This window comes from Melanerpes formicivorus, unplaced genomic scaffold, assembly GCF_026170545.1.
Source record: "Melanerpes formicivorus ecotype bairdi unplaced genomic scaffold, bMelFor1.0.p_v2 SCAF_23, whole genome shotgun sequence".
NCBI classification, from domain to species: domain Eukaryota; kingdom Metazoa; phylum Chordata; class Aves; order Piciformes; family Picidae; genus Melanerpes; species Melanerpes formicivorus.
The window spans coordinates 10,217,606-10,244,054 of NW_027142375.1; the positions used below are offsets into that span (position 1 = coordinate 10,217,606).

A 26,449-nucleotide genomic window follows, 5' to 3' on the forward strand; every position below is an offset into this window, starting at 1 on the left:
TAGCTTGCGGTTTAGCTTTAATAATTTCTGGTAACACAATTCTGTTAAGAATTAGATTTCCAGCAACTTTAATTGTAACATTGCCACTGTTTAGCATTTGGTTTTGTAATGTCTTCATTCTCCATATGAGATACCTGATGGTAAAAGGAACATTACACTAATACTCATTATGCTGGAAGTTCATTTAATGAGATGCATGTTTTAGTGCATGTGTTTCACTGAGATAATAACTTAGTTAAGAGGCTTATCTTCACTCTAGAGAGAGGAATAATTCTTTTCCTAAGGAAGAAAGCACTCATCTAAATTGGACAGTCAGCCTCTCATGGGGTGCTGCTTTGCTTTCACAATGTCGTTCTTGACAGGTGGCTACTGTGTTCCAGTCAACAGTGGAAAATTCCATTACAGATCTTGTCATTGCCCTTGCTGAAACAGCATGTTCAGGGTTCTCAAGTGGTACTCTGCAAAGGAAACAAAGAAATGTGGATTATCTGAACGTCTCTGAGCTGCTTTGGAGCTAATTTAGCACATGCACTCTGTGTAGAAAGTGAAGTCACAATGACAGTAACAGGGTTGGAACAGTTTTAAATTTTGGAGGGTTTCCTTTTATGAAATGAAGCAAAACAAAGTGGGAAAAGGTCAGAATCACAGGATAGTAAGAAAAAAATTATGCTAAAAATTCTTTCAAATACATTTATGGTAGACTTTGAAATCTTGCTTTCACTGCTTCCTTCCCCCCCAAAAAAAAACAAAAATTAATTATAATTGTATAGTTCTAATGCTGTGCTGCAATGGAAACCATGCCACTAATTTCATGATTTCATAGTGATGTGATGCCCATTCATGTGAATGCACATTCATTTCACCAAGCAAACAACCCTTCTCTAAGCTCCAAATGCAGAACCTGTTGCCAGCAGTGTGCCCAGGTGGCCAAGAGGGCCAATGGCATCCTGGCCCGCATTAGGAATAGTGTGGCCAGCAGGAGCAGGGAAGTCATTGTGCCTCTGTACTCTGCATTGGTTAGGCCTCACCTTGAGTACTGTGTCCAGTTCTGGGCCCCTCAGTTTAAGAAGGACATTGAAACACTTGAATGTGTCCAGAGAAGGGCAACGAGGCTGGGGAGAGGCCTTGAGCACAAGCCCTAGGAGGAGAGGCTGAGGGAGCTGGGATTGTTTAGCCTGGAGAAGAGGAGGCTCAGGGGTGACCTCATTGCCCTCTACAACTACCTGAAAGGTGGTTGTAGCCAGGAAGGGGTTGGTCTCTTCTCCCAGGCAACCAGCACCAGAACAAGTGGACACAGTCTCAAGCTGCACCAGGGGAGGTTTAGACTCGAGGTGAGGAGAAAGTTCTTCACCGAGCGAGTCATTCGTCATTGGAATGGGCTGCCCAGGAAGGTGGTGGAGTCACCATCCCTGGAGGTATTCAAGAGGGGATTGGACGTGCCACTTGGTGCCATGGTCTAGTCATGGGGTCTGTGTTGATAGGTTGGACTCGATGATCCTTGAGGTCCTTTCCAACCTAAGTTATACTGTGATACTGTGATGCTGTGCTTGTGTTGTTCACACGTCCTACCCCAGCTGCAATCTGGGAGACAAAAGTGGCAGACACACAACATTTCACTGCAGAGATGACAAGATCTCTCTGTGAGAGAAAACCTTTTCACTCTGCTACAATATCATTCATTTCATAAATGCAGCAACAGACACCTAAGATAAACGATGTGGCTGTCCCCAGCAAGGAAAATACTTTGTCACATGCTCAGGCACCTTGCAAAGCCCAAGTATCTACATAAATAAGATGGATTGTGCATCCACTGCTTCAGTGAGGACACCTAACATCACTGAAAGCAGGAAAGAATTAATCTCTAAACATAAATTAGCTTGATTGCAAGGAGCTGTGCTCACAGAATTACAGAATGGTCTGGGTTCCAGTGTTCCACTACCCTCATGGTAAAGAATGTGTTCTAACATCCAATCTAAATCTACTCTTCTCTAGTTTGAAGCCCTCGTCCTATCACTGTAGGCCTTTGTAAACAGTCTGTCTCTCCACCCTTCTTGTAGGCCCCCTTCAGGTACTGGAAGGTTGCTATTAGGTCTCCCCTGAGCATTCTCCAGGCTGAAGGCCCCCAGCTCCTTCAGCCTGTCTTTGTAGCAGAGGTGCTCCAAAACCCCTGATCATTTTCGTGGCCAAAGTGCTCAAGGTGAGTAGCTATATAAAATCTCGTTGTTAAAGGTATCATTGTATGTAGGCCTTTATGATGTCCTTTAATAAATCTCTGAAATGTTTTCATAGGTAAAACCAGAAAGCATAAAATAGCCTGAAATCTGAAGTTGGGAAATTTACTCTTACAAAAACAGCATCTAAAAATGTCATCACATTAAAATGCAGCCTTTATAGTGCCTCACTCTGGACACAGAGATAACAGAGCTAAGTTTTGCCTTTATTTCTATGACTTTGAAATCAAAGAGAGTAAAAGTAACATGAAGCTCAGACTAAAGATGTTTCCTTCTGTAAGTCAATAATAGCTTCCAGAGAATATGTCTTTTTGAACAGCTAGTCAGGAGCAAGTTGTTTGGACCATAACACAGAACAGCCATTCTGATGCTTTAATACTCAAAGGGTGTCTTTTCTAGTGATCAGCATTTGATCTTACAAATCAATCGCATTTTTATATGCCCAATTCCCAATGTGGGGAATACCTTTCCACATTAAACTTCAGACAGCAGCCAGGTAGGTTATCTCACCAGAATGGCACAGAGTTGGAACTATGTTAAACACAAAAGAATGGGACATTTGTCAAAAGCTCCTTTGCACTTGACATTTTCTCTGGTTAAGGTATTTTTTTAGGCATGAGAAGAGGAAATTAAGAGCTTCAGAGATAAAAAAGGCTTAAATAAAAAAAAAGAGTACTTACTTATTTGTCTGATTTCCAAGTTTGAAATCTGTAACAAAAGGGCACATTAAGACAATCATAGCTGTACACTATTTTGATTAGCTGACCCTGAACAAATTATCAACTAGCAGATGATTTAAACTGCTCAAGATCATCTTACATGACTGTGGGAAAAGTATCTGTTGGGGTTTTCTAAGTTTATGTAGTTCACAGTATCACAGTATCAAGTATCACTAAGGTTGGAAGAGACCTCGAGGATCATCGAGTCCAACCTATCAACACAGACCTCATGACTAGACCATGGCACCAAGTGCCACGTCCAATCTCCTCTTGAACACCTCCAGGGATGGTGACTCCACCACCTCCCCAGGCAGCACATTCCAATGATGAACGACTCACTCAGTGAAGAACTTTCTCCTCACCTCGAGTCTAAACCTCCCCTGGTGCAGCTTGAGACTGTGTCCCCTCGATCTGGTGCTGGTTGCCTGGGAGAAGAGACCAACCCCTTCCTGGCTACAACCACCTTTCAGGTAGTTATAGACAGCAATGAGGTCACCCCTGAGCCTCCTCTTCTCCAGGCTAAACAATCCCAGCTCCCTCAGCCTCTCCTCATAGGGCTTGTGCTCAAGGCCTCTCCCCAGCCTTGTTGCCCTTCTCTGGACACGTTCAAGTGTTTCAATGTCCTTCTTATACTGAGGGGCCCAGAACTGGACACAGTACTCAAGGTGTGACCAAACCAATGCAGAGTACAGAGGCACAATGACTTCCCTGCTCCTGCTGGCCACACTATTCCTAATGCAGGCCAGGATGCCATTGGCCCTCTTGGCCACCTGGGCACACTGCTGGCTCATGTTTAGGCAGCTGTCGATCAGTACCCCCAGGCCCCTTGTATACAGGTTCTTGTATTCCATTTCCCACAGACTTATATTTTCAGGCTTTTTTTCTTTTCTTTATTTCTTTCACTGAAAATGATGCCACTGCCTCTACAAGTGAATGATAGCATGGTAAAGATGAAGTGAATTGTATGCCTACGTCTGACAAAAATCAGTAAACCAAATAAATTGTTACATAGGGTTAAGCTGTCCTTTATTTTCCCCAATATGATTAAACTATGTTTTTTTTCAAAACCTTTTCAGTTGTTACAGACACTGATTTCAGCTTCACTATTCTGACATATGCATAAAAAGAACTCACAAAAGTAATTCAGTTATTACTGTTCCAAACTTCATCTGCACTACTATTTAAAATGCTACCATTTCAGTCATCATAGAACAAGGGGACACAGTCTCCAGCTGCACTAGGGGAAGTTTAGGCTCGAGGTGAGGAGAAAGTTCTTCATCAAGAGAGTCATTCGTCATTGGAATGTGCTGCCCAGGGAGGTGGTGGAGTCACCATCCCTGGAGGTGTTCAAGAGGGGATTGGATGTGGCACTTGGTGCCATGGTTTAGTCATGAGGTCTGTGGTGCCAGGTTGGACTCGATGATCTTTGAGGTCTCTTCCAACCTTGGTGATTCTGTGATACTGTGATCTATGCACAATAGTGATTTTCTTATCTTTAAAACGTATAAAAAAAAAGCAGATGAAATTGTATGGATTTCAAAGTTTGTTCTAGATTGGCAATGTCAGAAATCATAAGGTTCCAGGTGGTACTCATCTGCTTGCTTGTGCCAGGATCCTGCTGTCTTCCAGATCTGAATTTTTAAGAACTCTAAAAATTACTTTATATGGGATTATAAGAGCTCATTAAAATACCTTCAGCTTGTAAAGCATAAAAAAGGAATCTGCTTACAAAAGTAGGCAAGATACATAGAGTGAAACAGTACTTTGAAGGCAATGCTTTCTTTCAGAGATTATATTATTATAAAAGCACTAGAGGGCATCAAAACTCTATGATGCTGATCACTGTCTGAGAGCCTAGAAGTCTACTGAGATGTTTTAATTAAACAAAAAGTAAAACTTAGCCATTCACACGACATGCATTGGAAAAAAAGATCAGTTTGTTCAGCTATCTTGGTATTTTTATAGACAATCCTGTAACTAATATTTGCCACAATACTCTCAGCAGAAAGATTCATTCAGGATGTTGACTTGCTGGAGCGTGTCCAGAGAAGGGCAACAAAGTTGGTGAGGGGCTTGGAACACAAGCCCTGTGAGGAGAGACTGAGGGAGCTGGGGTTGCTTAGCCTGGAGAAGAGAAGACTCAGGGGTGACCTTATTGCTGTCTACAACTACCTGAAGGGGGGTTGTAAACAGGCAGAGTTTGGTCTCTTCTCCCAGGCAACCAGCACCAGAACAAGAGGACACAGTCTCAGGCTGTGCCAGGGGAGGTTTAGGCTGGAGGTCAGGAGGAAGTTTTACACAGAGAGAGTGATTGCCCATTGGAATGGGCTGCCTGGGGAGGTGGTGGAGTCACCGTCACTGGAGGTGTTCAGGAGGAGACTTGACAAGGTGCTAGGTTGCATGGTTTAGATGGTTGGGTGGTGTTGGATGATAGGTTGGACATGATGATCTTGAAGGTCTCTTCCAACCTGGTCTATTCTAGTCTAGTCTAGCCTCGTCTAGTCTATTCATTGCATGTTGCTGCTATTACTAGTCATTTATGAAGCAATTTGGTTGAGTTCCTGATGTATTTATACTCATTAGTAAAACAAGTCATTTTCTATCAGTTACCTGAGGGCATCATCAGTTTTCTGGCTGGTTGAGTCCATTTGCTAGACCCCACTGTAGTCCTCATGGGCGAGTTTATTCTCTTTCCAAAGGCTATTGACTGCACAATACGAGACCTTTCGGAGTTGTACTGATGAAACGCTGACTCCCTTTCTCTTTGTGTAACTGCTGTTAAAAGGCAAATACAAAATATTTTTTCCTTCTACTGCCTGAGATGGCTGCTATTACCTATCTGCATGCAGAACATGAGTCACTTTGTGTGCTGAGTTTTGTAGAAGTAGTGTAAATCTGCGTAAATTCACAACGACTCAAAATGTGAACATGGGAGTGATACTGTCTAAGGCTTTAGGGTGAAGCTCTTTACAATACCATAGTTATTTTTATCTTGTGGGTGCAGTAGGATCAGAAGTTTTAGACCAAGAAACTAGAAAGAAAGACTTTTCATCATTCTTAAACCAGATCTACTGGAGAAGTCAGTAATGATTTGGTTGCTTCTCTGCGACGAGCAAGACCAAGCCTTTGTTCAAGGCCAGTTCAATTCCCAGGGCTCACTTACAGAGAAAATAAAAGCCTTAGATTTTTCTGCTTTGCATTTTAATTAAGGATAAAAAAAAAAGAAGAGCTTTAAATTTTAAACAAAGAGTTTGAGACTGCTAAATCAAATAGAGGCTATTGATTTCAATGACATGAACTGCATACTAATCTAGCACTTTGGCTGTGGAACAGAAGTGAGCTAAAGGCTTAGACCAAGTAACTCCAGCAGAAGCATTTTGAATTTAGGGAAGTTTTTAAGCCATGGTGTCTAGGGGACCAATTAGAAAGGAACTGCAGTAGTCACGCCTGGAGGTAACAGAAGTGTGAGCACATGTCTTGAGTAAAGCAGGCAGCCAGGGCTATGCTGTGGTAATGTTCCACAGATGGTGAAGAAGCTTTGTAATTCTGAGAAATAGTTCAACAAATAAAAAGTTCGGGGTACAGCCTGATACAAATTAATGCCTCAAGCCTTAATCCAGGACTGATTATACTACAACTGTATTTAGGAGATTAAGTCCAGGAAGGTTCATGGAAGTGTTTCTAGAGCTGTAAATGCAACACATATTTTCCAGCACATTAAGCTTCAGTCATCACTCCCTAGTCAAAAAGGATCATTAGTAACAGTCTGGCAGATGTGCTAAGCACAGGTGTAACACAAGACCAAATATCCAAGAGACTGGAGGTACCAGTGAAAATGAGTGTGTAGGGATATGACTATGTGGTCAGATCCAGCAGTTCCTCATCAACTCCTGACACATGCTGTGGCCCAACCACCAGCTTTCCTTCAGGACAGAACTATGAAGTCTGGCAGCAACTGAAGATGTTCTGTGGCTGCCTTCTCTGGCATTCTCCTAGGGACTGGGAGCAGGTTTTCATGATGACATTGCTTTTCCACATTACTTCCTTACACAGCAGAGCTGGGGCAGGAATCAACACCTCACTCGGGGCTTTCAAGTAATTTGCAGTCCCTTGCCAATCACATAGCTCTCCAAACACCAGAGACAAAAATCAGCAGAGCTGGTTTCCTGGGTCCACTATGGCATGTTTATGGATTGACTGTTTAATCACCTGGCCATTTTTAGGACAACTTGGGGTGGTTGGTTGGCTGTTTTTCTGTAGAATTTACACTAGACAAACTGTGAGAGATCTCTTGATGATTTATGAAGATTTATATTAGAGAGCTTGGCCAGGATGTACCTCAACTAGAAACATGCATATATATATTTATATTGTACAGAAAAGCTTAGATAGCTGAGGCTATTTTTTGTATCTAAGTAAGCATGGTCACTCACGTGAATACATCACTTTGAGTGCACAAATTTAGGCAGACATTTCTAAGCACAGGTTTTTTACCTGTCTTACCTAAAAATAGATACACCAAGATACAATTCAGCCATATGCAACTTAAGAAAAAGACTGAAATCAAAACTCTTTGGCAAAGTAAACTGTTTATGCCATGCTAACCCTATTTGCTTGGGACAAGTCTTGGGAACAAAAGGGCTATCTGTTCATTACGTCTTTTGTTATTCAACAAATGCATGCAAAAGAACAGGCAAGATTAATTCACTTCTGTTTCCAAGCAGATTAAAATCAAAGGCAATTCATGCTTTGTGAGAAGAGGAATCAATCCTTACACTTCCTGTCAAGGAGCTGTACTGAAGGAAGGTAATATATCACATGAAGCCGGTAGCCTGTGTCTTGCGCCAGAGGGTTATGGAATAAGTCTGCAAAACATACACAATAAAAACAAACTACAGCACAAAAACCAAACCCAGCAAAAGCAACACAACTCGTTTAGAAAGGCAAGAAAATTAAAGATGGGGCCAAAGTATTATCAAATTTCAATTGCTCTCATGCTGGGCAAACAAAGCAGAGTCTCTTTACCCATGCAGAACTACTCACCCCGGCATGAACTGCAAGAACTGGCTTATTGCAGAGCATGCAAAGTACCACAGGCAAGAACTGACTCCAGATGCCCTTGTGCACTCCAATCTTTTGTTTCTATTTTTTCATGAGATATAGATTTTTTGATAGACAGATTTTTTATTTTCTCATGTTTGTGGGTTTTTTTAGGTAAATCCTATTTTAAATAATAGTAATATTTTCGGTGTCACAACTTAAAGATACAAGGAAAAAGAGTTCTTAAAGCTGGAAGAGCTTCACAACACCTAAGGCTTTATCACAGCTGATAGGAAGTTTCTATCCCCTAGGCACAATATAAAATACAAATACCCAATCTTCTGATGTTTTTATGGATGATGAGTTTAAAAACCCAAGAAACTTTGAGAATGCAATGTTTAAGAGGGCCTACATTCCAGAGAACCTCAGTCCCACTGACCTTCACTGAGGCTTGAGGTACTACTATCTGAAGGGGGCCTACAAGAAGGCTGGGGAGGGACTTCTCAGGACCCCAGGTAGTGATAGGACTAAGGGGAATGGAATTAAGCTGGAGGTGGGGAGATTCAAACTGGACGTGAGGAAGAAGTTCTTCACCATGAGAGTGGTGAAGCCCTGGAATGGGTTGTCCAGGGAGGTGGTTGAGGCCTCATGCCTGGAGGTGTTTAAGACCAGGCTGGATGAGGCTCTGGCCAGCCTGATCTAGTGTGGGGTGTCCCTGCCCATAGCAGGGGGGTTGGAACTAGATGATCCTTGTGGTCCCTTCCAACCCTGACTGATACTATGATACTATGATACTAAGCTCCAAAAACCTGTTAGCAACTTGACTAAAATAGTTATGTTCAGGTTCACTACCTGAATAACCAAACCTTTGCAACACAGACAGGTATCAATCCTCCTTACACAAATGCTGCTCTTCTGAGACAGTAAAAATAATCAGAAGGCTGCTACCTTCAGACCAGCACAGAGAAAAAGAAATCTTAAATTAATAATTTTGACAACTTCTGCCAAGGTTTATACTGGTCTACTTTTCTCCTTTTGAGGAAAGGCTGTGGCTAATAATCACTCTAGCACAAAGAATCCTGTTCTAAGCTTTAGTAGTCAAGGAGGGAAAGATTGTATTACAGAAGCAAGTAAGAGATAGTAGAAGAAGAAAATAGTTTCAAATATTCCACAGATTTGTAAACTACAAGATACCATTTTATGTTCTTCAAGGTTAAGTATGACTGCCAAAGAGAGCTTCTGGCTGGCATTAGGAATAGTGTGGCCAGCAGGAGCAGCAAAGTCATTGTGCCCCTGTACTCTGCATTGGTTAGGGCACACCTTGAGTATTGTGTCCAGTTCTGGGCCCCTCAGTTTAGGAAGGACATTGAGACACTTGAATGTGTCCAGAGAAGGGCAACAAGGCTGGGGAGAGGCCTTGAGCACAAGCCCTATGAGGAGAGGCTGAGGGAGCTGGGATTGTTTAGCCTGGAGAAGAGGAGGCTCAGGGGTGACCTCATTGCCCTCTACAACTACCTGAAGGGTGGTTGTAGCCGGGAAGGGGTTGGTCTCTTCTCCCAGGCAACCAGCACCAGAAGAAGGGGACACAGTCTCAAGCTGCGCCAGGGGAAGTTTAGGCTGGAGGTGAGGAGAAAGTTCTTCACTAAGAGAGTCATTCGTCATTGGAATGTGCTGCCTATGGAGGTGGTGGAGTCACCATCCCTGGAGGTGTTCAAGAGGGGATTGGACGTGGCACTTGGTGCCATGGTCTAGTCATGAGGTCTGTGGTGACAGGTTGGACTCGATGATCCTCGAGGTCTCTTCCAACCTTAGTGATACTGTAATACTGTGGCTTGGTGCTTGATGGGTTTCACCAGTTATTTTGAGGGTGCAATAAGGCTGGAATGGGCATTTGGTATCTCCTACACAGAGGAGAACTTGAAATATTTTAATTCTTTAACAAATTTATACAATTCCCTGTACCCAGAAGCAGTAAGAGGCCCACAAGGTGGCAGCAAAAGAAAGTTTCATTTTTACCAAAGCAGTCTACAGCTATTTTTTCCAGAAAGTGTTAATCATAAAACATTTTAGCTCTAAATCTGATAAGTCTGTTCTTGAGTCACGGAAATATGTGATAGCATTCCAGAGAGAGAAAAAGGTTTCATAAAGATCTCCAAAAGCAGGTACATTTAGTAGTGGAACGGAATGATGATTCAAGAGAGAGATATTTTTCCAACAAACAAGGGAGATTTTTTTCCCAAGGCACAACTCAGGGTTTGTACTAAGTACTTCTGAAGCTGGATGCAACTTGGAGCATGTCCCTCTTCATCGACACTCATTTGCTGGTTTACTTTAGACTATATGAATTTTCCTACTCCTCATCCTTACAATAAATCCCACCATTGTACAGATCAAGATGGTCTTATTTACAGAACACCTGGAATCAATTCTTGGTTTTGCTATCTATTTTCTTGTCAAGGTCATGCCATTTTATTTCTACAAATTAGGGATAAGGCTTTCTTCCTCCACAGTTTTGTCTGTTTTCTCTATTTGGAGTACAGGAAAGCAGTGTGCCTATCCCACATGGGGCAGACAGTAACTACTGTGGTATAAACACAGTGAAGGCCAAAAAGAGTTTTTTGAGGTCTAGCAGCAAGATGTTATCAGCAGCAGTTAATAAATCAGGTGAGGCAATTTACAGAGTACATAACAAAACCCCCTGGATTCCAACAGGGAGATGTAAGCAAGGTGAGCCTGTAAAGAAACCTTCTATATCTCCCAAAAGGCTGCAGTTGTGAGCAACCAGACAGTAAATCCAGAAGCTGAATGTTTTCCCTAAATGCCTGAAGATCAGTGTTAGGTTACAAATCCAGTGCAGGGCAGTGGCCAAAAATCAGAAGAGAGACTTAAGGAAGAGAAATGCAACATTTTGGCAGCTGGGTGTTGCTTCTGAAGTGAACAATAACAGCGTCTTAGACTGCCCCATTTTAATGGCTCTAATGTCCCCAAGAGCTACAAAGTAATCAAATGTTACCATGCATCCAGAAACTCTATTGAAAGCTAGGAAAAGGGTTTTGTAGTTTGCTTGTTTGTTTGTTTTAATGGCACTGTCCAACCTTAAATGAAGCTCTACCTCACAAGAAGAACATCCCCTTTCCCAAAACAATTCCTGTTTTATAAAGGTGAGTTATAGGCAGAGCCCTTTCCAAAGCTAGACACATTGCACGTTTCTTGATATTACAAGGAGGCATCTAAATGATATAGTAGTATGATATGATACAGGACATGACTTGGAAAATTTATTCTGTTCATTTACTGCTGTGATTTACTTCAAATACGACAGCACATAGAGTTCTGTTAATTTGAGAACTCATTTCAAACAAGCACACTGACAATGTTTTCACAACTGAAAAGGCCCAAAAGGAATGACTGAAAACTTAATGTTTCTTCCACTCATTAGCATTTACTCTCATATCTTTGAACTAAAGAACAATTCTTCTCCCGCCCCCCCCTCCCCCCCCCCCCCCCCCCCCCCCGGGTAGATTGGTATGTTCTATATATTGCTTGACAGTTCTCTTAAACACTTGCACTTCAATGGTGGTGGCCAGTCCAACATGCACCCAGTTTTCACTATGTCTTTGTGACTGCCATGCATAATAACTCAGCAGCATTTTAGCTACCTCCTATTTATCTTTATTTCCTTCAGATGGTTGCAACAAGTACAACAAACTCCTTGTGTTTGCTGAAGCTCCTTATGTTAATTTGTAGGGCTACAAAATCCTATTTAAGTGACTGCACCATTCATACATAAGATTTCTGTCTGGGCTTTGCATAATCACTTCAGACAACTCCATTCTTAAATGGACCACTTCATCCATCTTGCATATAGTGAAAAAAAATACAATCATTGGGTGTCATGTTGTCTTCCTAAACACTTGATTTGGTTTGTAGTTTTGGCCCAATGTTAAGTACACCTAAAAGTGTACTTTTCAAGTCATATTTTCCTTTCTTGAAATCAGACATTTGGTTTTCTGAATGGATAAAGTGGGTTGATTATATTCACCTCCATTAACTGTTTTGTCTAAGTACTGAGTGCTTGGCATGACCTATCATGACATTCCTTTAGGAACTATGGAAAAAGACTGCTTATATTTTTCACCTTCAAGAGGTTAATAGCACATACTCCTACTTTCCCTGGAGGCTACTTCTTACTTTCAAACTTATTGGTGCCAACTCTGTCTTGTATAATTTAATTTGAAATTTTAGAGCCCATACTACTTCAATTTCCAGGCTGTGTATCAAAAAGTATAATACTTAGCAGATACTGTTATAATGTCTAAGCTATAGCTACTCTTAGACTCTAAGTGATTCACAGCCTGCCCAAAAAAAGATGCAGAAAGTAAGTTCTATGGGCAACAGAACTAACAAGGCAGGAATTTGGGTTCTGTAACCTGTCACTCCCACCCTCAATAGCAGTAACACCTATTTCATGACTCCACCTCTATGACAATCTCACTGCACTCTCATGTTCCTACAAAAAAAGCAGCAGTAAGCTGCTTTGACTGCCTCCAAGGTACACATCCAGGAGACTGGCTAGCCAGCAGAAAGAGTTAACTTCTGAAATAATTTGGCAGGTTTTTTTCTTAGTTGAGGTACTCTCTGTGGAATTTTCATGTCTTAGAGAGCTCTTTCTTCTGTCAAATTTAGTTGAAATGGATAATTAGCTTCAAAAGCCATTGGCAAATGATGCGGAAACAGACAAGAAACATCCTGATAAGAAACATTAAAAAACCTACTGCTTGCTGTTCTGAAAAAGAAAAGAAAGAAAAAGAAAAAAAGGTATTACTTAGAGTCTGCAAGCTTTTAATTCCTTTCAGTTCCTTCACTGTTCTGTCAAGTGATATTAACTGGTTGTTGTGAAGCAACAGAATCTGTAATACATGTAAGTGTTTCAGAGCACCTGAAATAAAATGAAATGTAATTAATTATTCTCACCATACCTGACTGCCTTTATTAGGCAATTATTTTGCCATGCTGCACACAGAGTTTGACATTCTAGTTATACATCTATGCCTTTTGCTAGCACACAGCTTCCCCTCCTCCCTCCTTCCCTCCCTTTATCCCTCCCTCCCTCTCTTCCCTCCTTCCCTTCTTCCCTTCCCTCCTTCCAACTTTTCAGCTACTAAGTTACTTGTTGCTGTCCAGGTTTATACATTTGAGTGCCCATACACAGAAAAAGAAATATAGCCTCTGCTCAGCATTCTAAGCAGCAAAGAATGGTACCTGAGATATCTGTCAGTTTGTTATTGTGGAGATAGAGCTCAGTCAAACAGTAGTTCTTGCTCAAAAAAGTTAAATCTGGAATCTGAAATTAGAGTTAGGAAGACTGTTATATGTGAGTCTAACTTTGGAAAAGCATAAACACAGCTTCCTGAACACTACAGGTAGATTCTTATATTTAAGACTTCTGGTGTAAGGATTCCTTGACAGCAGAACCTTCATCAGAAATGTTAATTCCACATCAAATGCAAGTAGTACAGCCTTACCCTAATTATTTGAACTACACATTTGTATTTGGAAACAGATTTTACTGAATTACTGGTCTTCATATTTTTTCTCCTGTTCACATTTGCAATCTTTTTAATTGTGAGGACACCCTTGTAGGATCTAATAATTCTCTGTTGATTTAAGAATATTTCTGAAATATACCATTGGAATGAAAACAACACCTAGTTTTAAAATTATTTCTTCACCAGCAGGTCCAAAGAGCACATAATTGTCCTAAATTTCCCAAAATGACATTTAATCAGATTTACAGAATCAATTACAATTACAGGAGGAGAAATGTTGTATGGATGTATTTCCCAATAACCATCTATCTTCAGTCCCTATGAACCAGCAGTGTGCCCAGGTGGCCAAGAAGGCCAATGGCATCCTGGCCTGCATTAGGAATAGTGTGGCCAGCAGGAGCAGGGAAGTCATTGTGCCTCTGTACTCTGCATTGGTTAGGCTGCACCTTGAGTACTGTGTCCAGTTCTGGGCCTCTCAGTTTAAGAAGGATATCGAAACACTTGAATGTGTCCAGAGAAGGGCAATGAGGCCTTGAGCACAAACCCTGTGAGGAGAGGCTGAGGGAGCTGGGATTGTTTAGCCTGGAGAAGAGGAGGCTCAGGGGTGACCTCATTGCCCTCTACAACTACCTGAAGGATGGTTGTAGCCAGGAGGGGGTTGGTCTCTTCTCCCAGGCAACCAGCACCAGAACAAGGGGACACAGTCTCAAGCTGTGCCAGGGGAAGTTTAGGCTCAAGGTGAGGAGAAAGTTCTTCACTGAGAGAGTCATTCATCATTGGAATGGACTGCCCAGGGAGGTGGTGGAGTCACCATCCCTGGAGGTGTTCAAGAGGGGACTGGACATGGCACTTGGTGCCATGGTCTAGTGATGAGGTCTGTGGTGACAGGTTGGACTCCATGATCTTTGAGGTCTCTTCCAACCTTAGCGATACTGTGATACTGTGAAATCTCATCTTGCCTGATTTCAGTGCAAGGCAATGTCTGTGCTGTGGGATACCAAGCTGATCATTACAGTAGCTGAGAACTGGGAGTACTAATGGTACCTAAGTATTTACCCTACAGCTTAAATGTAAACCAAACAAACAGAATTTTATTCCTGACACTACTTTGATTTCTGTGATGCAGAGTAATTTGTTAGTGGGGGAATTATTCCAGTCCTTGAATTGCACCATGGATTTTGAAACAGATGTGCTTTGCTCTGCATATTAACAGTATGTGAAAGCTGAAAGGAGAATAAGACAGAGGTTTTTCCATTCCTAAAGTGCTCTGAAATCCTCTGAGAAACAAAACTTCAAAATTGTACCATTCTCTAAGTCTTGCTTCACCTCAGGACTACCTGGTTCAGAGAAAACAGCAATATTCTACACATTGAAAAATTCTATTCTTATGTAGTTTGAAGCTGACACATACTGGATATAGAGACATTTATCTCTGCATGAAAAAATGTGGGGGGTTAAGGACCATCTGAAATTTACTTTTTTATGATAAAATGATTGTGATGCATTTTTAAATTAATGGAAAAAAATCTTTGTTGTGAGTTCAGGAAAATATGCTCCTCCTATTACAGCATTTAGCTGGTACTAACAAGAACAAGAGGACACAGTCTCAGGCTGTGCCAGGAGAAGTTTAGGCTGGATGTTAGGAAGAAGTTCTACAGAGAGAGAGAGTGATTGCCCATTGGAATGTGCTGCCTGGGGAGGTGGTGGAGTCACCATCACTGGAGGTGGTCAGGAGGAGACTTGATGGGGTGCTTGGTTGCATGGTTTAGTTGATTACTAATACTGTGATACTGTGATACTGTGATTAGGTGGGTTGGATTGGTTGATGGGTTGGATGTGATGATCTTGAAGGTCTCTTCCAACCTGGTCTATTCTATTCTATTCTATTCTATTCTATTCTATTCTATTCTATTCTGTTCCGTTCCGTTCCGTTCCGTTCTCTGTTCTACCTCTCCTTGAAAGCTACTGAGTGGCTTCTCCACTCAGGTTATATAAAAAACCTGCATTTCCATAAATGTTATATAGAACAAGAGAAGAACAGTCTTTTTTACTTCTTAGATAGGAGAGTGAGATCTCTGCAAAATCAGATTTATTTCTCTTTTATGGTTAGCAAGATCAGTTCTGCTTAGTTCATCAGGCTATTTCTTAGTTTTCTTTAGTGGCCTTTAGAAACACAAGAGAAAGCCTCACAATACCTGTGATTTTAGTTCAACCTTTTAATGTAGCCACATTTTTACTCTTTTTGAAAATAGCTGGATAAGCACAGGTCTTTCACTTATGATGGCTTAAGATGCTTTATAATTGATGTTAGCCTGGGGCAGCACATACACATGTGCTCCTAAGTGACATGGAATATAATTTATTGTATCTTTCTGCTGCTCACAGAGCTACTTATTTACTTGAGCAAATAATTCTGTTAAGAACCTGGGCTCATTGTGAAAGTCATATAAATGACTCTACAGCAAGTTATTTTAAAGCATGTTAAAAGTTTCTGGGGTTTATTACTTTTTTTTACTTTCACATTGTCAGTGAAGGCTAATATTGAAGGTTTGGAATGAATTCAAATGTTTAATAATGGTTGGCTATGTATTTGGAGATTTCTAAATCAGACAGTTCTCCTGTCAAGTAAGTTGATTTTGTGTAAGACAGAATGTGTTTAGACTTGGCTGGGAACTGTTGTGTCCAGAGATTTTGACAGCATTGTCTTAAACCCCTACAGGATATAGAATAGAATAGAATAGAATAGAATAGAATAGAATAGAATAGAATAGAATAGAATAGAATAGAATAGAATAGAATAGAATAGATCAGAACAGAACAGAATAGAATAGAATAGAATAGACCAGGTTAGAAGAGACCTTCAAGATGATCACGTCCAACCCATCATCCACCACCACCTAGTCAACTAAACCATGCAACCAAGCACCCTGTCAAGTCTCCTCCTGAACACCTCCAATGATGGTGACTCCACCATCTCCCTGGGCAGCCCATTCCAATGGGCAATCACTCTCTCTGTGTAGAACTTCTTCCTAACCTCCAGCCTGAACTTCTCTGGCACAGCTTGAGACTATGTCCTCTTGTTCTGGTGCTGGTTGCCTGGGACCAATCTCCAACAGACCAACCTCCGCCTGTCTACAACCTCCCTTAAGGTAGTTGTAAGAGAGCAAAAAGGTCACCCCTGAGTCTCCTCTTCTCCAGGCTAAGCAGCCCCAGCTCCCTCAGCCTCTCCTCATAGGGCTTGTGTTCCAAACCCCTCACCAGCTTTGTTGCCCTTCTCTGGACACGTTCCAGCAAGTCAACATCCTTCCTATAATAAACATGACAATGGAGATTTGCACAGAAGCAGAAAGTAAGGCACATGGTTTGTGTAACTGATTTATGACTACGCAGTGCACTGGAAATGAGAGAAATTCATGTGACCCACTGTCAAACTCTAATGATTCACCTGGAAATCCTTCATATCTTGAACACAATGGCCTGCAGAGAGGCAGAAGGTACCCCATCAGCTCTAGCATTGCAGTTGTATTTGCTGTGCACAGTGAGAAGCACTGTTAATGAGTTCTACTTCACTATTGTGTGTATGAAGGCAAAAGTGAGTCTCGCCTCAACCACCCGCCTACAAGGAAATAAACTATGCCTGTTTGCAAGGGAATAAAAACATAAGCTACCCATTTCCTGCAGTCCAGTTCTTTCCTGAAACATGAAACTGTAACAGAAGCCCAGAAGTCGGCATAAGAATACCTTACAGCCATATCACAACCATACAGCCATATCACTGCTTGGTCCAGTTCCAAGAGCTGCCCACTCTAGTGGGCAGGGCATACTTGCAGTGAGTTATAATGGAAACCACAATCCCAGACTTCAGCTGTCAGTATGCTACCAGGCAATTTTGCCAATAGCTCGGTTCTAAATATATTCATCCTTTCTTTCATTGTTATGGTAGCACAAAACCTGTTTCTTAACTACACGGGACTTATAAATGTGGTGTGAATCTAAAGGCAAACGTACCTGCTTACACTGTGTAACGTAAACCAAAACACTGTTTTCCAAAATTCATCTGGAAATCAAAACCAACTTACTAGCTTGACAATTATATAATACCTTATGTTACAAAAATGATGGAATAATAATCAGGGAGTATAGATGTATTGTTCTGCTCTTTAAAGGAATATATTATTACCTTATTGTTGTTAATCCACAAATACCTTAACCTACGAAACTGCGATAGACTTGGGACACTTCTCAGTTCTCTGGTGGAAGGAAAAAAAAGAGTAACAAATATCTTAACATTAATGGTGCATAATCACTTTATACATTTTTTTTTTCAAGAATGTGATACAAGCACTAAAAAGCCACATTGGTGTAAAAAGCACAGCAGAGAAAGATGCAAAAAAACAACATTAAGACAGGCAGCGCAAGCATTCTATGCAACCAAAAATGGAACAAAGCAACAGGTGGTACAGAAATGGGAATAAACCAAGTGATAAATTGATATTATTTTCCCCCCCACAACAGCATTTATTTTCCCAGGAAGTATGAGCCCCGTATGTATTGTGCAGTTTGCAGAAATCCTGCTTAGAATACAAGAAGAGAAGTTTGGCATCCTGGCAACACAAACAGACCTAAAGAGAAAATTGCTTTGAAGGTGCAGCATGGATTGTCCAGCTACGGTGCCAGAGAAGCCAACAGAAGTCAGACACCAAGCACATCAATGGACATTTCTTATTATTGTTTGTATCAGTGCATAGTGTGCATTTTCTTGTCCATTTTTTCATCCCTGTTCTCTCCTGTCCTCATACAAACTTAGTATTTACTCATATTCTTCAGCAGTCTTGTTTTAGATCAAAGTGCTCACCCACTAAAGCTGGAACCATCTCCTAAATGCTGGGAGATTTTTTATTTAATGTGTGTCTAGCACTTTGAGCTTTCCACGGTACTACAGATAGCAAATTACCTGCTAACCAGAGAGCATCAGTGAGCTGCCAAGTAATTTTCACTAATTGTTCCTCCTTATTTTTCATTGCATGAAATAAACGTTCTTGATTTCCACTAGAATAACTGCAGATGGCCTCTACGTGAGAAATTTTAATTGACATAATAAAGCATTCCTTGTGGATCTCTACATGTTGCAAGACTAGGGACAGTATTTCAGAAGGACCTAAAAGGATTGATAAAGATTAACCTCACGCTATCAGCCTAAAATGATTTACTTGTCTTCCAGCTGTGAAGACTAGCTTTTGTTTTCCTTTGACAGACACAAATACAGACAAAGGGGTTGAGTGGGCACCTTTTCTGATCTTGTATTCGAAAAGAAAGTCTGCCAAGATCAAACCCTGAGGTGCTGTCCTTTTATTCTCCTGCATTTCTGAAAATCATCTAGATTATGGAATGAAGCTAGATTATGGAATGAAGCTGGAGGTGGGGAGATTCAGGCTAGATGTGAGGAGGAGGTTCTTCACCATGAGAGTGGTGAAACCCTGGAATGGGTTGTCCGGGGAGGTGGTCGAGGCCCCGTCCCTGGAGGTGTTTAAGCCCAGGCTGGATGAGGCTCTGGCCAGCCTGATCTAGTGTGGGGTGTCCCTGCCCATGGCAGGGGGGTTGGAACTAGATGATCCTTGTGGTCCCTTCCAACCCTGAATGATACTATGATACTATGATACTATTATCCCATGCTGCTACTTTGTTAAACTTGCTTTTTGGCTTTTTCAAATAATCCCCAAAATCAAGCCCTGCAAGTACGTATTTTCGTGTCCATTGTCACAAGTAACCAGAAAATACATCACTACAAGCAGCAAGCACAAGCAGATGAATGTTGGCAGGACACTGAGAGCTCTTACAGGGCTACTGTCCAATTCCTCTGTATAGTTCTACCTGCATACTTTTGAACTATATTTCAGGCAGCAAAGCCAAAATTTCCCTCATGTTCTTTGTCACTGCCATTCTATACCTAGCTTACAGATTTACATTTTAACTGGCTCTACTTGCTTGGTAGTAACAGCCTCATCTTGATTATCTCCAAGTCTTGATCTGTTTTGGTTTTTTGTTTTGTTTTGCCTATTTTTTTCCTTTTCTGGTATTAAAGCATTTAATTTGCCCCAGGTAGAGCTTAATTCCTCTAACATTTTAAAAGAGCTTGGCCCTGTCTGTATGCCTTCTAGACTTAGCTTGTCTCTTATGAACTGATCCTCCTTGGCCTGCAGCACTCTTTTCCTACCTACTGCTAAGTTAATCAGTTTTCCTAGGATGACAGTTTTCGTGTCCAAAAGTACACTTTCTTTCATGTCACTTCAACAGTAGTGGTTTAAGAATACAAACTCGTTCCCTCTTATTTGATTGACTTTACCTTTATTTTTTCTTCATTTTCTTATTTGAACCAGCAGAAAATTATGTCAGACCAACAGTTAAGGAGGCATGATCTGATACTGAGACTGGCTGAGATTGAAGGCTTATATAAACTTGTATAGAATACAAAGAATTCCCTTCTCTCCAGTCATCAAAGAAGCCAGCTTGCATCATCTTTCTCAACACGGTTTCATGAAAAGCCATATCACTCCTGTATCTGCCATCTGAACATTTCTTTTTATTCCAAACCAAAAAAAATACTTCAAAGCCAGTGAGGGCACACATCTGAGTATTTAAAAATCAGACAATGTGTCTGTAAAGACTGTATATACAATCTTAATTCTTTTACACATGCCCGTGATAATTTTCCTGTATTGTTTAGAAAATAGACTTATGCATCTTGTAACTTTCTCAGTATTTAAATTCCTCCCTTAGATTTTATGAATGTTTCCTTATTTTTACAACACACATTTTCATAATTTTGACAGTGACTATATGGTTTACATTTTCTTTTCACAAAGAGCTGAACATTTTCTTGGTGTAAATTAGGAGATGTGCTATGGAATTTAGGGATATGAGTGGGCACACAGATTTTCAAGACCGTCTGATTTCCACTAAATCCAGGCTAGACAACAGTGAAATCCTCTGAGACCTTCATTTTGTTTTTTTTCATCCACAGGACCTATAGACCTTGAGAACCTTGTCTCTGGAGGTATTAAACTTCACTAGATCTTTATATGTGATATCAGCTGTACAAACAGTAAATGCAGTTGTGAGGCTGCAGACAGGTATGTAACACTTGGAATTATGCCCTGGCCAGAAATTCAAAGTATGCTTTCCAAAAACTTTGAAGTATGCCCTGTCACATACCATCTTTCTATGGTAGCCTCTCAGCATTTTCATCCTACAACATACACCTCTATCAGCCTAGATCACCCACAAGTTCATGAAAGCTTTGCCTTCCTTCACTTAGCATGATTTGTTCTCCTCATCTGCCCTACATCTTAAGTGTTTCATGAAGCTCTCAGAGATCAGTTTTCTGATCAGTACTGCCAGACCCAAACAAGTGCTCTTTTACTCCACGTTGCCCTGCCCACCCTTCAGCTCTTACTAGCAGAGACACAGGTAATTTCAAAGATGCTGCCAGTGAGTTTCACTGTTAAAAACATGAGATTTCTTCAGGGAGGTCAGAACTTTGGCAGCTCTTAAGACTGGGCAGATCCTACATTTTTTTTATTTACCACCTTGATACTCTTCCCACCCAGCTTCACAAGCCAGTTAGGCAGAGATCAGTCCATTAAGCCTCACTTCTCAGCTCCTATGGTAGAAGTTCATGCGCAACTTTGATAACTTACAGATCCTGGAACCATTCTGGGTTGCCGGAGCAGGACTGCACATCAAGGGCTGAAGCTGTTAACTGAGTGTATTTCTGTTAACATGTATGAACTACAGATAAATATGATTTACTGATATTTCACATAAAAATGATGTTCAGAGAGTATTCAATACATTACCGTGTGCTCTACTTTTACCAACAGCCAAACCAAGAAACATTTTACTTACTGTCCAGCCAGATACAACACTAAGACATCCACATTCCTCTTAAAGCCACAGATCTTCAGCTGTTTTTCTATTGCCTGACAGTGAACAGTACATATGCTGAATAATTATAAATTCATTACATCTTGACATATGCATATTCAAGTGTCCAAATTAATATGCACAACAAAATCTATGCATCACAGAACCTTGCAAACTGTAACAGAGCAACAGAGTCTTAAGAAAGATAAAGAGGTGTTAAATTAGCAGTCTCTATTTTAAACTTGATAAAAGTACTACAAAAATTATGTTACACTACTTTTCCTGTAGAGAATCATAATGCATAGGCATGGAGTGAAAAAGTAAAGTATGTTGTCTGGAGAATGGGGCTCCTCAGTCAGGTCAACCAGCCCAGTGCAAGAGAGCTGCAACTTTACTCCATACAATTTTACTCCATGCACACATTTGAAAATTATACACCCAGACATTTGTGCTTGCATGTTTAATGTTGAAAAATGTAGACACAATTTTGATTGGCAGAGTGCATTACTGATGTGCTGCAATTTGTAGAAGCAATGAATACTAGTAACATGATTATGGATCTCACTAGTGGTTGATAAGAAATGTCTATCAAACAAATAACACTTTTAATGTATGAGTTACTATGCCCAACATCATTAAGATCACTATTATTTAAAACATATAAAATATGTAACTTTGCAAATACGAAATGGCTTGGGAGCACTGACAGGCACATCTAGAGCGGCCTGTACTGGTTGCACCACCACTCCATCATGTTCTGGGCACACTTAATATACATGAAATAACTGTGAGCACGCTTGCAAACATGCTGTACTTGTGACTCTTTCCAAATGGATGAAGAAAGGAGCTTGTGGGACTTGCAGTGTGCATGAACCCCTTATTTCACATAGCTGATGTGAGGTGGGTGGCCACTTGCGCAGGAACTTGATATGGCCAACAGCCATTTGGTCCCAGCCAAACCTGGCACAAATGGCCATATTTTTCTTTCTATACAGAAAAAAATCTGCAGATGGCACAAGAAGTGGAGCAAAGCAGGCGAGCAACAACCCCAAGTGTGCTGACACCCATCTCTGGAAATGCTGAAGGCATAGGGGTGCCTGCCATGCCAATGGGGAATGAACATCCACTGCAGAGAACAGAGAGCCAGATTCTGATCTCGACAGTCAAGAAGACTGTGCTCCAAGCCCTGTGTTTCTCAAGCCCCATGATGTGAGATTTCATCATCCCTGGAGGTGCTCAAAAAGGGATTGTACGCGGCGCTTGAGGCCATGGTTTAGTGGTCATGAGGTGCTGGGTGACAGGTTGGACTTGATGATCTCTGAGGTCTTTTCCAACCTTATTGATTCTATGATTCTATTATCCTCCCCCCACCCTGAGAGCTCCTCTGTCAGCCCCCGCAGAGGTCAGGTGTGGGGGTTCTCCCAAATCCTTCCAAGAAGGGGAGGCTGTCCCGCAGGGGCTGCGGGCGGTTCTCTCGAGGGAGCCCAGGCCCCGGGACAGACGCGCTCTGCCAGGGCGAGCGGGGGAGGTTAGCTCCTACTGCCGCCGCGGGAGGACCTCAGCACGCCTTCACTCGGTCCTCAGTGCCGTGCCTTCCCCTCTCCTTCCCACCCCCAGCCCGGCAGAGCGAGGGGGCGAGGCCGGCGCCGCCCGCCTGTGGGGCTGGGCCGGGGGCGCTGCGGGGGCGGGCGAGCTGCGAGGGGCCGCGCAAGGGGCGGCCGGGGTTCAGAGCGGTGGCGGGCGCCGGGCGCCAGCAGAGCGGTGCGGGAGCTGGCGGAGCGCCGGGGCGGGGTGAGGGGAGAGGCCGCCGCTCCGCTCACCTGTCCACCGGTGCTGGCGGCCGCCGCCATTTTAGGGTCCCGTTCGTAGGCGGCCGCGGGCACGGGGCGCGAGCTGCGGGGGTGTCAGAGGGTGGCCTGGCCGTGGGTGCCACGCGAACACCGAAACGGCAGCCCGAAGCTGGGCGGCCATCAAGGCCGGGCTTCCCGTAGGGGAAGAAGGTCGATGGCAAGCGAGGGTCGCTTTTCCGGAGAGCTGGGGCTCAGGAAGAAGGGCTCTGGGTGTCCCCGGGGAAACCTTCAGACGACGCCGGCTGAGGGAAATGGGGAGGCGCCCGGGGATTGTTTTAAAACAAAACATTCATGTGTAGGTTTGGGGATTTGGTTGGGGGGGGTTGTTTGGTTTTTTGGTTTTGGGGTTTGTTTTAAGCACAAATCCTATGTGCCTGAATGTGTATATGTCACTTATAAAGAAAAACACGTGTGAGTTGGCTTTGCAACTAATCTGCACCGTGTGTAGTAGTCATCTGTAAGTGGCAAATCACCTGGGTGCCTGAGAACACGTCTCCCGTGCCTGCTTCTGGAACAGCCCCACTGCCACCATAGTGTGTTTGGTTGAGCTTGGTTGTAAAGTAACACAAAATGTTTATGACATCCACATGTGCCAACAACTGTCGCTGTGTTATTTTTATAACCATTTTGCTGTGTAGCACAAGCTGAAAAATAGGAGAAAGCCTTTTCCAGGGTGTGCCTGTGCACTTAGGTTTGCATAGGACAACAGAAAATGTTTGATCAAGCTACGATAAAAATACGTCTGAAAATGTGGAGCTTTATTTAGGCCTGAATTTACACAGACTACTCAATTTATCAGAAATACTCATTGCAAGTTATGTGCAACTGATAGACAAAGAGCGAGAGTGCTGTGTGTGAGTGTACGAATAAGCTGCCCCTCATGGAATTCATTATGTGCATGCCTTTGCTTGTTCAGACCACTGAAACGAGATGTAATGTGCATGATGGAGGAATGGAACTACAGTGCAAGTATTATATTGCAAATATCTAATTTTCATGGAAAAAAATATGTGGGTGGCTTCCATTTCAGCTAGGTAACGCTAAATAGAAACCACAAATGAGAAAGACATCTTAAAAGTATAAAACTGACAACAGAAATGTCTTTAATCACTTATTTTAGCTTCTGAAAACTATCTAGAGTATTCCGTGATAAAAAGGGGAAATAGAATAGAATAGAATAGAATAGAATAGAATAGAATAGAATAGAATAGAATAGAATAGAATAGAATAGAATAGACCAGGTTGGAAGAGACCTTCAAGATCATCAAGTCCAACCCATTACCCAACACCATCTAATCAACTAAACCATGGCACCAAGTGCCTCATCCAGTCTCTTCCTGAACACCTCCAGTGATGGTGACTCCACCACCTCCCCAGGGAGCCCATTCCAATGGGCAATCACTCTCTCTGTGTAGAACTTCTTCCTAACCTCCAGCCTAAATCTCCCCTGGCACAGCTTGAGACTGTGTCCTCTTGTTCTGGTGCTGGTTGCCTAAGAGAAGAGACCAATCTCCGCCTGTCTACAACCTCCCTTAAGGTAGTACCAGAGAAGAAGAAACTGGCATACAAAACAATTTCTTTTTTCATTTTACATCTGAGTTGTCTTTTCAATCAAGATAAAGCTTTCGCATCAGAATTGTGAAAAGCAAGATGACAAAAGTCAACTTTAATAATAAAATTGTCTTTTCAGCTAGTCCAATTAAAATGATATGACAAACAAATTCAGTAATGTATGGAGAAGGAACCTGTAGAAGATACTGTGTTGCATTCCAACACAGGTGTGTGACATAAAAGTGGATTGAGGTTTGTTTTGATATGTTTTGGGGTTTTGAGTTGCTTGTGTCTATTAATAATTGGTAGCTACAAACTCAGCCTGGATGCCTAAATAGAAACTGTTTAAAATTCAATACAGTGATTTTCTTTTTATTTCTGTGTCAGCAAGTTGACAACATTGCCACAAAGTACAAAGAAACTTGGGCAGAAAATTAATATTTTTGTCTTCAGACTCAACTATCACCATATTTTAGAATAGAATAGGATAGGATAGGATAGGATAGGATAGAATAGAATAGAATAGAATAGAATAGAATAGAATAGACCAGGTTGGAAGAGACCTTCAAGATGATCGCATTCAACCCATCAACCAAATCAACCCACCTAAACATACCTGCAGTGTGCCCAGGCGGCCAGGAGGGCCAATGGCATCCTGGCCTGCATCAGGAACAGTGTGGCCAGCAGGAGCAGGGAGGTCATTCTGCCCCTGTACACTGCACTGGTTAGGCCACACCTCGAGTCCTGTGTCCAGTTCTGGGCCCCTCAGTTTAGGAAGGATGTTGACTTGCTGGAGCATGTCCAGAGAAGGGCAACAAAGTTGGTGAGGGGCTTGGAACACAAGCCCTATGAGGAGAGGCTGAGGGAGCTGGGGCTGCTTAGCCTGGAGAAGAGGAGACTGAGGGGTGACCTTATTGCTGTCTACAACTACCTGAAGGGGGGTTGTAGACAGGCAGAGGTTGGTCTCTTCTCCCAGGCAGCCAGCACCAGAACAAGAGGACACAGTCTCAGGCTGAGCCAGGGGAGGTTCAGGCTGGAGGTCAGGAGGAAGTTTTACACAGAGAGAGTGATTGCCCATTGGAATGGGCTGCCTGGGGAGGTGGTGGAATCGCCATCACTGGAGGTGTTCAGGAGGAGACTTGACAGGGTGCTTGGTTGCATGGTTTAGTTGATTAGGTGGTGTTGGATGATAGGTTGGACACCGTGATCTTGAAGGTCTCTTCCAACCTGGTTTATTCTATTCTATTCTAAACAACTAAACCGTGGCACCAAGCACCCTATCAAGTCTCCTCCTGAACACCTCCAATGACGGTGACTCCACCACCTCCCCAGGCAGCACATTCCAATGGGCAATCACTCTCTCTGTATAGAACTTCTTCCTAACATCCAGCCGAAACCTCCCCTGGTGCAGCCTGAGACTGTGTCCTCTTGTTCTGGTGCTGGCTGCCTGGGAGAAGAGACCAACTCTGCCTGTCTACAACCCCCCTTCAGTTAGTTGTAGAGAGCAATAAGGTCACCCCTGAGTCTCCTCCTCTCCAGGCTAAGCAACCCCCGCTGACTAGATGTCTTTTTCCAAAATGTGTAAC

General features: G+C 42.3%; 1 protein-coding gene across 1 annotated transcript; it reads right to left on the reverse strand.

The window, feature by feature from the left end:
• Positions 1-89: 89 nt before the first annotated feature.
• Positions 90-23,312, reverse strand: LRRC72 (leucine rich repeat containing 72). The gene is made up of 9 exons (XM_068152403.1): positions 23,074-23,312; positions 21,445-21,540; positions 17,720-17,789; positions 13,253-13,334; positions 12,816-12,929; positions 7,726-7,815; positions 5,561-5,725; positions 2,912-2,939; positions 90-458 (listed from the first exon to the last, which is right to left on the reverse strand). The coding sequence occupies exons 1-9, from the start codon at positions 23,310-23,312 to the stop codon at positions 296-298; spliced, it is 1,047 nt and encodes a 348-aa protein (XP_068008504.1). The 3' UTR covers positions 90-295.
• Between the last annotated feature and the right edge of the window lie 3,137 nt (positions 23,313-26,449).

Excerpts from the sequence above, each read along its gene's own strand:
- LRRC72 (XM_068152403.1), bottom strand. The coding sequence starts at position 23,312 with ATGGCGGCGGCCGCCAGCACCGGTGGACAGGTGAGCGGAGCGGCGGCC. Across the intron at positions 7,816-12,815 it reads TAAAAGCTTGCAGACTCTAA|ACTTATTCCATAACCCTCTG; the intron begins GTAATACCTTTT and ends TATGTTTTGCAG. Across the intron at positions 459-2,911 it reads CTTGGAAATCAGACAAATAA|AGTACCACTTGAGAACCCTG; the intron begins GTAAGTACTCTT and ends TTTCCTTTGCAG.